The 12,227-nt window shown below is 33.9% G+C and overlaps 1 protein-coding gene across 4 annotated transcripts; it reads right to left on the bottom strand.

The window, feature by feature from the left end:
* Positions 1 to 1,220: 1,220 nt before the first annotated feature.
* LOC110814567 (uncharacterized) lies at positions 1,221 to 11,917 on the bottom strand. 4 transcript variants are annotated; one of them, XM_088212512.1, is made up of 8 exons: positions 11,615 to 11,917; positions 10,699 to 10,896; positions 10,473 to 10,595; positions 8,298 to 8,335; positions 8,048 to 8,210; positions 3,201 to 7,172; positions 2,767 to 2,903; positions 1,221 to 1,766 (listed from the first exon to the last, which is right to left on the bottom strand). In XM_088212512.1, the coding sequence occupies exons 1-8, from the start codon at positions 11,693 to 11,695 to the stop codon at positions 1,529 to 1,531; spliced, it is 4,950 nt and encodes a 1,649-aa protein (XP_088068638.1). In that variant the 5' UTR covers positions 11,696 to 11,917; the 3' UTR covers positions 1,221 to 1,528. The 4 variants fall into 4 exon arrangements, with proteins under 4 accessions (XP_088068638.1, XP_088068640.1, XP_088068641.1 ...); XM_088212513.1 differs by having other exon boundaries at positions 1,495 to 1,766; positions 2,763 to 2,903; XM_088212514.1 differs by lacking the exon at positions 11,615 to 11,917 and having other exon boundaries at positions 10,473 to 10,620; positions 10,699 to 10,834.
* Between the last annotated feature and the right edge of the window lie 310 nt (positions 11,918 to 12,227).

A 12,227-nucleotide genomic window follows, 5' to 3' on the forward strand; every position in this document is an offset into this window, starting at 1 on the left:
CATTCTTAGAAAAAGAAGCTATTCAGAGGGAAAAAAAAAAGTTTGAAGGGAGTTGAAAATAAACATAAATCTATTTAGTGATACAAAAACGACAAAAGATTAAATTTGACGTTGAGGTAAGTTAACAGGAAGTTATATATAAATAATGTTTTTGTCTTGTCATGTATTTGAGATAATGAGGTAAATAAATAATAATAATTAAAACAAAAGACAACAACAATAAATAAAAGTAATACTAAATATAACAACGACGATAATAGTAACAATGATAATGACAACAACAATAATAACAGTAGTAACAATGATAATGTCAAACGATAATAATAATAATTACGGTGATAGTGATGGTAATAGTTAAAAATAAATATTACTAAAAATAACAATGACGATAGTAGTAATGATAGTGATAATGATAGTAGCGATAACAATGATAATGATAATAACAATAATAAATATAATATAAATAATAAATATACTTACAATGAAGACAATAAGAATTATAATAACACTTTCAATGATAATAAACACGGTAGTAATAAATTTGATTAATATATACAAATACGAAGGTGGGGGGAGGGGGGTATATAATGTGTTTACTAACATAGATAAAAATACAAATTGGACATTTTGGTAAATTTTATGTCGTATTTTCATAAATATTTACTTAAACATTGTTTTTATTTTCAACTACTAAATACGTATAAGATATAAAAACATAGAAATCAAGAATTAAAGATATATATATATATACACACGCACACACATGTAGTTCTTAAAAAATATTATCCAGTAGCTTCCTATAAAATGAAACTGGAACTTCCAATTTTTAACAAAAGTAATGTTCCAAACAGAGTTCTTCAACTTCAATTTCCATGACCGCTACCTCTGCTGACATAAACCTAGAGCTCTATTCTACAATTCATTATCAAGGGACATTAATATAATCTTCCAATGTCAAGTTTTCCTTCAATCTCCACCCCGTTACAATTAAAAACAAATAAATAGATAAATTTTTATTAATTTCATTTCATTTAAAATTAATATTTTAAAATAAATTTATATTAAATTTAAATTTTTTTAAAATAATCTATTAAAAATAAATATAAATAAAATATTTTAAAAAATAAATTTTTATTTTTTAAAATAAATATGTTTTAAATATAATCAAAAATAAATTTTATTTAAATTTAAATTAATAAATTCTATATTTATCTTCAAAATCAAATAAAGCAGCCCCATGAATAATATTATGGGCCACAATTTTCCGTATATAATAGTAGTAGTTACAGAAAAAATTTCTATGCCAAGAAGGTGCTACAACTGCTTCTTGCATTACACTATGCCGCTGCTGCCAACCTCGGACGGGAAGCAGTCATATTAATCAAATATATATACTTTATAATTTAAGAAAAATGTAGACCTCCAAAAAATGGGTAAGAAAATAAAAGAATTTGAAAAAGGTTAATTAGTTGAACTCCTGAAGGAGAAAAAGAATTGGATCACCATGAGGCAGAAAACCATTTTAGGCTCATGAAAACCAGCTCCTCCTGTTCTTTCCGGCTTTAAGCTTTAACACGAGTTGTTCTTTTTGATCTTCTACCTCAGCATATTTGATGCTCATTTGAAGGTAACGCTCGCGTAAATCTCTCAACTCCGCTTCCAGATATGAAACCTTGTGCTCATATCCCTCTTTGTTTGCCATTCCGTCTTCAATGGTTGATGTCATGGGAATTTCTAAATGAGAACTTGGTACCTGGGACAACATGCTGAAGATAAGCAGCAGTTAGAACACTCATAAGCCATGTAAACACGTGTATACCATATTACATGTAAAAAGATGAGTAGTACTCTAGGTTCAAATAATACAAGCTAAATAGCTTTCAGGCACAAATCATTGTTCCTAGAAAAATGTTGAATTCAAATCACTAGTGATTGATTTTTAACGATTTCATATCAGGAAAATATGGTTCAATTTTCTTCACAAACATTAAAATTTTCCAATCAACTAAAACTCGTATAACATCTTTCACTCTTTGTCTTCAAGTAGGTGAGATTTGGGAGGAGCACAAGGCTGGCTAGTCATTATTCTCTGTTGGTTAAAGACTATTGAATTTCAACAACTCAGGATAGTGCACAGGCGTACTTCGCCAAACAATTTTTCAGCCATAACCAGACATTATAGATAAAAATGGATTACACAGAAAATAATTTGCACCTTATTATGTTTGCTTACTAGTGAGTGGATGAAGGAACTCACCGGTGACAACTAATCCACTAGATCTATTTATTCTCTTGGTCAAACCATTTGTTGACACCTGACAAACCACCTACCAAATTCTGTTACCTTTATCTAGCAGGGATATAATCCTGACCCGATAAGGGCGCTTCGCCCATTTCCATCAAAAAATTCGTGTCGGGGTAAACTTTGCTATCTAGCCTTATAATTTTTATTATTTTGCCAAATAATTCCTATCAGGCCCTATTTACTAATAACCAAAGACTGTAAAAGCATTTTAGGCCATTTTTGACAAAGTCATGTGATATTAAATGGAACTATTGTAAGTCTTGGTGCATAAATTCACTAGATTATACTTTTATAAGAATTGCAATTGATGCCAAAATAAGTTGGCAATGAAATAATAGAAAAACACATAAAACCCTTCACGGAACAAATGTCATGAGAACTATGTTTCCCTTGCAGAGTTCAAGTTTATGAAGATAAATTATATCATGTTGAAAAGCCTAAAGCATAACGTCCGTACCCACCTCTTAAGCTGGGACTTGTACATGTCATTTGCCTCCAAAGCCTCTGCTAATTCGTTCTCCAGAGACTGAATCTTTAACAAAGGATCAATCTCTGTACTCTGAGAATTTCTGGCGCCAAGGCTTTGCTCATTATCATCCTGAAACAAGGAAATGGTGTTGATCATGGTCAAGAAGGAATACTACAGGGAATGATATGATATGTACCAATCATCTGAGTGATCAGAGAATATGCAAGAAAAATAAGGGCAAATTAATATGTCATTGAGTTTTGTTTATATGTTAATGTAATTGGTCAGGTTGTCCAAACGCTTCCATCCAAATTGCAGAATATTATCTTCTTGTCCTTCTACCAATTGTCAAGCCTAAGCTCCAACCCAATGTTTGCATTAAATGTCCCAAGCAATTATGAGGTACGAAAAATTGAAGATACTGACCACCATTGAGAGATTGCAGTCGCCATTGGTTGAAGTCCTTGCACAATCGCACTCAGGATAAGGAGAAAGAACTGAATTGCACGACTTGGAGAGATCCTGATCTACTGTTTTCTTCAGCTTCAGCTCCTCTTCAAGAGCTTGAACCCTTCTCATGCACTCTTCTTTCTCCTCCTGAAGACATTTCATCTTTCTCTGGAACCGGCTATTTTCTCTCCTAATCCGAGCAAGCTCATTTTTCAGAGCTGCTTCTTGAGAACCTTGTGCTTCTCTTGCAGCTAAATCACCCTCCAGCCGCAAAAGCTTTTCCTCAAGGGCAACTTTTCTATTTTTGCAGTTTTCTAGTTCGGAAATTGCATTCTGATTAACAGAAATCTTCTGGACAAACAAGGTTCTTTCAGCCTGAATTTCTTCATGATCTCTGGATAATATCTGAAGTGAAGCTTTGAGCCTTTCGTTCTCAAGCTTGACCTCATTTAGCATTCTCTTAAGAGACAAAATTTCATCCTGCAGCAGTGCTGTCTTCTGCAATTGAACATTCAAGCTTGAAATTTCTTCTACTAGCTGTAGCCGCTCATATTCAGAAGCTTTTGCTTTTAAATCAAGCCCTCGAACAGTTGTTTTAAGTTTCTCTTCATTGGATTTGACATCCTCAAGCAAATTCAAAAGCTTTTCATGGTCAGCCATCAGAACTTCTTGGTTGTGTTTCGAAGCCACAAGCTCACCAGTTAACTCTTGTATCTTTGTTTCAGATTCCATTTGGTGAGCAGCGAAGTTGCTCTCAGATAGCTTAAGCCTTCCTTGGACTTCTTGAATAGATGCTTCAAGAACAGTTTTACTTGCCCGTAAAGATGACACTTCAAGTAAAGTTGCTGAAGTTGATCTCTCCTCATCGTGAGTTGCAGATATCTGTTCAGTGAGGTGTGCAACCTCTCTTTGAAGGTTCTCAACTTCAAATGTTTTTTCCAAATACATCTGATTCACCAGGCTTTCTTCTGAAACAAGTTTCTCTTTATGATTTTTATTTTCATGAACAAGTGCATCTAGTTCTAAATTAATGGCTTTCTCTTTTGAATCAATTTCTTCCAGCAGGGAGGCATATTTTTCTTCAAGGATTTCAACTTCCTTCAAAATATGACAATAAATTTTTTCTGATTCCTTAAGTTCAGCTTCCAAGACCATACAACGCTCATGTAGCTCAATTTTCTGCATCATTAGCTCCCTATTTGATTTCTGAAGCAAACTACATTCATCAATTAGACTTTCAGCTGTAGATTGTAGCTTTGGATTTGCTATTTTTAAATATTCACATTCTTTCGAAGCTTCTAACCACAGGTTCTGCATGTCCTGCAACTTCTTCTTCATATCAACCTTCTGGGCCTCCATTTGAGTTTCCAGCTTCCTAAGCTCATCCTTAAGATTCATAGCATGCAATTCTGAATTCTGTAGCTCCAAACGATTCGATTCCCTTGCATCTGTCAGATACCTTAATTGCGCCTCCAAACCACATATCCGTTCAGATAATTGCACATTTTCTTCTTCTATCTCAGACAACTGAACTTCCAGTTCATTTTTTCCGCTTTCAAGCTCTGAATATTTTCTCTCAAGAATTTTGTTTGCTGAAACCTGGGAATCCATATTGCTGGTAAGCACTGCTATTTCATTCTTTAAATCATCCAAGATTTTGGAAGTGATGACAGCCTCGCTAAGTATATTTTCCACATGTTCCTCCAGCTGGCTTTTCTCCTTCTGAAGATTAGAAATCTGAGATTCATATTCTTGTTGGCAACGCCTTAAAGCCTCAACCTCTTCTTCCTTCAGTACATTGTCAGATTTAAGCTTGTTTATTTCAGAAATCTTTCCTGTCAATTCCTTATCTGGATTTGTCTCCTCATCGTCAGGTATTTCGTTAAGATTCTCCTGTCCCTGATCAGAAGTATGAACCTCCAATTCATTCAGGATTTCAACAGAATTGACAACTGTTGTCTGAACTTCCTTCCCATTATTAATTCCACAAGTTTTCTCTTTCAACAATTCTTTCAGCTGGCTAAAATTTTTTAAGATAATTTCTATTTGCTCTTTTTGAGTGAGTGCATCTGTTGTAATTGAAATCTCTGAATCATCAGATCTAAAAGAACATTCAGATTTTGTTGGCGAGCTAAGGGCAAAGCACCACTTTTTTGCATTAGATAAAGTAAGTTGAATCTGCTCATGTAACTCGGAAAGCAATTTAGAATTTTCAACAGAATCAGGAGAGACATCTGAAGGAAGGACCTTCAACTCAGTCTCCTTTGCCTGGTAACACTCTAACTTTTGTTGCAGTTCACAAATCTGATTTTCTTGTTCTTCTGCTCTTGCACGCCACTTACAGAGTTCACAATCAAGATAACTAGCTTTATCTTTCAAAGCCCCTAGCTGGATCTCAAGGTCAGCGCATTTATTTTTAAGGTCTACATCTTGTACCTGTAAATAGTCGGCAGAAAAACCTTTAACAGTGATCTTCTTAGTCTGCTGTCTTTCAGTTTCATCTAACTGAGATTTTAGTTTGCTTAATTCAAATCCTGATTTGCAAACATTGTCAAGATCTTCTTGTGATGAAGACTTATGACAGACACTACCTGTCAGAACATCCTTTTTTGATTCCTTGAGCTTAAATAGAAGTTCTAGATTTTCATCTGTAAGCTCATTACAATCTCTTTCAAGTTCCTGCACCTTTTCCTTCAGAGATTCATTTTCTGTAATTAGATTATGATAACCCTCATTTTCAAAACCCTTTTCCATTAAACTTTGAGAATCATGAGCTGTGAACAACTTTGCTTCCAAAATGGCAATTTTCTCCTCCTTTTCAGCTAACTGATCCCTCCATTGGGTCTCACACTTTACTAAAACTTGAGATGTAAGACCTTGCTCTAACTCTTTATTTTTTTTGAGAAGAACCTCTGTCTCTTTGTTTTTATCATCCAGAGTTCTCTCCAGATACCATATGGTGCCCTCCAAATTCTTTTGCAATTCCTGTAGCTGCTGATGCTGCAAATTTAATTCACTGTTTTTCTCTAGTTCAAGCTCCATATGCAAATCTTTTGTTGAGTTTTCAAACATACTATCTTCTGGATCTGAATCACAAGAGGACTTTCTTACCTTCGTTAAGTCTTGCTTGCTTGAATTTTTTTGCCTTGCATCATCACATTCAAGGCCAGATGCTCCTACTTGAAATTCTGAATTAAGTTTTGAGAGACTATCAATCTCCATCTTCTGTTTTTGAATGGTTTCTTCCAGTTCTTGAAGAATAGAGACAAGCTCGATGTTGGATTCTTGTGTTTTCTTTAACTGTAAAGCCAAATTAGCATTTTCTTCTTTTTGGAACTTCATCTCTTCTTCAAACTCCTTTCTAATGCTGTCTATATCTTTGGCCTGAAACTTCATACTCTCAGTTACAGTTTCTTTTGCCAGTGATTCCTCATATAAGATCTTCAGATTTTCCATTTCCTGTTTCAAGCCATTGCATTGTGTCCGTGATGCTGAAAGCTCCATTTCAAGACTTTCCTGGCATTTTGATTGGTCATATAAGTCCTTCTGTAGTTTCTCCATATCAATCACTAATTTTCGAGCATTTTGCTCCCACATCTTGGCCTCTGCTCGAAGCTCCTCAATTGTAGCTTCTGCAGTTTCCAGGTCCTTAAATGAACCAGAATTTCGTAATGGTGATGCAGGAACAGTGCGTGAAGCTCGATTACTGTCATCTCTATGATTCTGAGTACGGCTTACTGTGCTTGCTACCTTGGAGTTCAAGGATGAGTAATTTGCTCTGGCAGAATCATGGAACGAATATGAGCCATAAGAGGAACCAGTTTGAGACCCAGTTGAATCTTGTCGACCAATCAGAAAACTGCCTTGAGGAGAATAATTGTCCTTGCCAAAGGAGCCATCCATGGAGTCCAAGCTATGGCGTGAACCTGATGCTGAGAAACTAGGATCCTGTAGCAATAAGAAAAGTTGTCATCACCAGCATTGCAGCAATTCAAAATCCTTGAAATTAAAATTTTCAAAGAATATGTGAGGATAATTAAGAAATCTGTAACTCTATGTAAACTTGAGTATATCCACAATTTAAATAAAATGAAGCGACTTGGGTCCATGACTTCTTTCTGAGACAAGTAAAAAGTAAGATAAGAAAAATGAAATTCATAAACACGTAGTTTTATAAGCTCCTAGTATTAAGGGAGTGGGACAATATTATAGAGAAGTATAGAACTTCAATTTGCTTTTGAAAGCACTGTTACTGTAGTGTTGATGTCATTTTTCATCTAAAAAAATATTAGGTGGCTATCACATGCAAACGAATACTACTTGATACCATAAAGATTCGAGTATTCTTCCATTTATGTATTCAACATATAAAGTTTTCTAAAAATAAATAAATGAAATATAATGTAGGGTGAGTTATTATGTTTATAAAATGGAATCTCATCACATGTTAGAATCTTGTGTGTTTGTGTGTGTGTATATATAAATAATGTTTTTAACTGCGTCTAGGTGTATATGTGCACACAGAAGCATGTGCGTGCACATCTGAGTGCGTGCGAGCATGTATTCATGTATGTATATGCATGTCTATGTGTGTGTATCTGTCCACTGGATTGACGAATAGCACAACAGCATCATTACTCTTTTGTTTTATCAACCTACGCTTCAGGTTGAAATGTAAATGCTCTAAAATCAAACTAAATTTATTTGCCGCTTGAAAGTTGATTATAAGTACCAGTAGCAATAATAAAAAGAAATGCTAAAAACAGAGGAATCTACTAAATACTTTCTCCAAATAAGCCATTCTGACAGCAAGATTTTCATACCCTACTAGATAGTTCTCCAGGATATATTGTACCATCTAAATGATTGCTAGATGAAGATCCACCACTTCTGGTGAATGTACCATCAGAGACATCTGAATTGTTTTCAATATCATCATTTTCAACGTCCTCCAATTGTGAATTTGTGTCTTTCCATTGATAATCCCTTTATAAGATGGAGCAACTGTCACAATTATTTTTTAAAATAAAAGTTCTGTGTCAAAAGATTATAACTTTGCAGTGAAATTCAAACCTGACTTTTTTCCTTGGTGTTAAGCACTGAACTTTAACCTGCACAGCAGTCGTAGAGAAAATTTTAGATCATTCATAGAACTACAGCCTGCCTTAAAATAGGTATCTTTAAATTATGTCAGCAACAGATGCTCGAAAATAAATTTCTGATAGAAATATTATATGTATATGTAACTACTCTTCGATTTGTTATATCATTTTTATTATCTTGTTATATTTTAAATGAATTTCACCTCAAGGTAAACTCTCCTTTATAACCTTGTATATACATTAAAAATGAAATCAAATCTCTACAGAGTGAATTTATTCTTAAAGTTTACAAGGTATTATAGCTTCCTCTTAAAATGAGCTCCACCACCGAAACTAACGTGGCCTCTTCTCCTTTGCTCTCTACTCTTCCAAAAGTTCTTATCCTTCTTTTGGAGTCTCCAACATGAAAAATTATGTTAGTGAAACTTTGAACTTCACCAACTTCCTCATGTGGAAATCTATATTCATTCCCATCTTTCAACGTTATGGTGTAATTGGCAAAATTGTTTGTTCTCCATCAACCAATACAGATGAAGCAAGGAAGAACCTAACCTGGATTCCCTACTTTGGAACAAGTGAATTCCTTAGTCCGGTGTTGGATTCAAGCCACCATTTCTTCTGATATCCTTGTTAACTCAAATCAAATAAAACACTGACCACCAGTCATGCACGGCAAGAGGTTGAAAAGTTTTTCACAATCAAGCACATACCTAACTACTCCATCTAAAATTTGAGTTCTACAACACTAAGAAAAATGACCTCTTTGTAGATGCTTACCTCAAAACTTAAAACCTTATATGATTTCCTTATCTCCAAAGATCATGAATTATCTGAAGAGGATCTTGTGCTTCAAATCCTTGAAGACTTATCCATTGATTACGAAAAACATGGTTATAATTCTAACTTCTCAAGATTTTCTGCCATTATTTGTTGAGTTACGAATTGCCTTCTATTTGCAAGAAATGCGTCTAGACAAACTCCAAAAACCAACCCTTACAACTGACTCCTCAGTTGCAACTATTTTTAGATTTGTTACATGAGACTTATTATCTTCTTATCTTTAAATGCGTTTCACCTCAAGGTAAACTATCCCTTGTAGCCTCGTATAAATATACATTTTATAATGAAATCAAAGCTTCAAGGAGTAAAATTATTCTGAAAGTTTACAATTTCTCTGAGTGGTTAAAGTTTGTGTTGCCACTCAATTTTGGTTTCACATGATTACTTAACTTTCATGTGAGGTAAAGAAGAACATGCATATACACCATCTTAGGTACAGACTGTAGCTCACAGTCTTTCCTACAATCATTCTACAGGCAGATATAATAACAGTTACTAACAAAGGAAAAAGTCCATATTTCCTCCTTACAGCTATTTTTTGCAGCCAAATTTTTCAGAATCTACAACTTTCTGACTGAAAATCCAAAACCATATTGTAAGCAATGCATCATGGTAAGCCCCAAAAAGTTTTTATGGTCAGGCCTATAATGTAGTCCAAAAAAACTGATATATAGACTGATCATCCATCCCACTTCGAAAAGAAATCCCCAAAGAGGATAGCTCAAAAGAGAAAAGGATTTCCACCGACTAGCATTCCCAACTAAAGACTTTCTTCTATATCCTTCTGTGTAACCACTAAAATTCCAAACCTCTATAAAAACTATTCTCTTTGGTTATTAATAGACATAAAATTTAGTTCTACATCTTCTATTTGGTGGCACCTGCTTCCTAGCTTGTTAACAGATTTCCCTCTCTCTATCTCACAAAAAAATAGTTTCGATGAATTTTTGCTGCAAAAAGAAGTTCCATGATGAGAGCTACCAACAAGTGTTACTAACTTTTTAAATTTTCTGATGATTATTTGCAAAAAATCCTATTCACATTAAGGAAAACAAATAAAAAACAATGGATAGAATGCAAGGAAAAGATTCATGAGACTGAAATAAAGGGGTATCTAACAGAACATAATGCATTGTGAAATTGAATAATAGACAAATGCATGTCCAGAAAGCGTCAATCTTCTTGTGTAAAAACATATTATAAACATTTTAGCTACAATAATTAAAAGGAGGGAAAAGCAAATGAAGGTGTAGGATGAAGCTGCAATTATTACCGCCATAGCTGGAAGTAAGTGAAGGATACTCACTTGTAAGATAGTCCCATTGTTGCACTTTTCCAATGGTAAAGACAGAGGAACTGAAGTTTTTGAACTCATATAGCTGGCCAAATTAACAGTAGCCTCTCCAAGGATACCAGACCTGGATGATCCCTGCAATAATATTTTGAAAAAAAACCTGAAAAATACAGATTTTTTTCTATCCTTTCTTGGTATACAACAAATAAAGCTTCACTAAACAGGACACACAGCCTACCATAAAAACAAGGAACTTAAAGAGATATTCTTCAGTCACTCCTGTAGTATCATCTCCCGGAATCCAAATGGACTCAGATAAAGTCTCTGTCCACCTACAATTGCCATTACGCACTGATGCTTTCCCTGATTTTGCAACAGTTTTCCCTGTTTCGACTGAGACAATAGATACGGAAAGCTTGTCCCATCCTTTTGGCACCTGCAAGTGGCAAATCGAACTCCACAAAATTGTGAAAAAAGAACAAATAACAAAACAATAAATAGAAAATTAATGGTTCAAAGCCAAAATTTAACAATTTGCATGCTGTTAGAATCCTGTAAATTGTCACGGGTAATTCTAACCAGCTAGGCCACAATATCTTACAACAAATACAGGTATAAACCACAACATAAAATCAAAACAAAGATTGCAAAAAATTTACCTATATCACCTCTCCTTATTCGCTTCAAAAAAAATTAACTAAACATGCTCATATTCCATTTAGATTATATCATTTAAACGGAAAAAAGAAAAATAATATATGTTTCAAACTAATTTTCCTTTTTAGCAAGCAAGCATAGATTACTTCGCCAATGTCGTTAGTTACATTTAACACGCGCAAAATCTAATTTGAAAACAACGTAATAAAGAAAAACAAACAAAGCAGACTAATAAATAATGCTGCCAACAAAAGTACAAATCGGTTCTCTATTTGCTAAATTTGAAATCAAACCGCAAAAAAATTGGCACATTATTAATCCGCTAATGACAATAAATAAATTCATTAGAACAGAAGGGGAAAAAGAAAAAGAAAAGACAAGTTGCTGAATGAATCAGCAGAGATTTAACTCTTTTATTGAAAAATAATAATAATAACGAAGAGTAAACTGAGAAAAAAAAATCACGAAACAAAAAATTTTAAAAAAATTGAATTAACCTGAAGAGCATGAAAGTTAGAGAAGTTGAAGGTAAGTTTCTCTCCAGATTTCTGCGACTTGTTCTTGTGCAACTTGAACATGCTGATTGTTTATCTTTTTTTGCTTTTCTGTCTTAGATTTTTCCTTCGGTTTCTTCTGAGTTTCAGAGAAATCGCTGCCACATCAGTTTCCTATTCTGTTAGAGAGAGAGAGAGAAAGAGAAATACAGAATTTTACTTAATGGAGAAGACGACGACTTAACAGCGACTGGTTAGAGAGAGAAAGAGAGAGCGAGGGGGGAGCAAATAGTGTACGAGCGTTAGCTGTTATTTTTGTCGTTATAAAGCTTTTATTTATGTTTTTGGTAATTATTCTTTGGCTTGTTTTGCAAAACGACCCTTACTCTTTGCTGTATTTATATTTTACACACCCCTCAACTATTTCATATTTGACTATTTGTCTCTTTTTCCTTTTTATTTTTATTTTTTAAAAATTAAGACAATTTAAACAAATATTAAATCATTACTTATAATATAAATATATATATATATATATTAAGGTTGAATAGTCTTTGCCATTATGTATACTTGCCATTTATGTACTTTCATAATCCTTTTTAAGGTACGATTATCT

Source organism: Carica papaya, chromosome 2 (assembly GCF_054855325.1).
Source record: "Carica papaya isolate Zhongbai chromosome 2, ASM5485532v1, whole genome shotgun sequence".
Lineage (NCBI taxonomy): Eukaryota > Viridiplantae > Streptophyta > Magnoliopsida > Brassicales > Caricaceae > Carica > Carica papaya.

Bases quoted from the DNA above. Each gene is read 5' to 3' on its own strand.
- LOC110814567 (XM_088212512.1), bottom strand. From the start codon at position 11,695: ATGTTCAAGTTGCACAAGAACAAGTCGCAGAAATCTGGAGAGAAACTT. The intron at 10,596-10,698 runs GTAGGCTGTGTG...ATATTATTGCAG, and splicing joins TTAAGTTCCTTGTTTTTATG to GGATCATCCAGGTCTGGTAT. The intron at 2,904-3,200 runs GTCAGTATCTTC...TCCTTGTTTCAG, and splicing joins ACTGCAATCTCTCAATGGTG to GATGATAATGAGCAAAGCCT.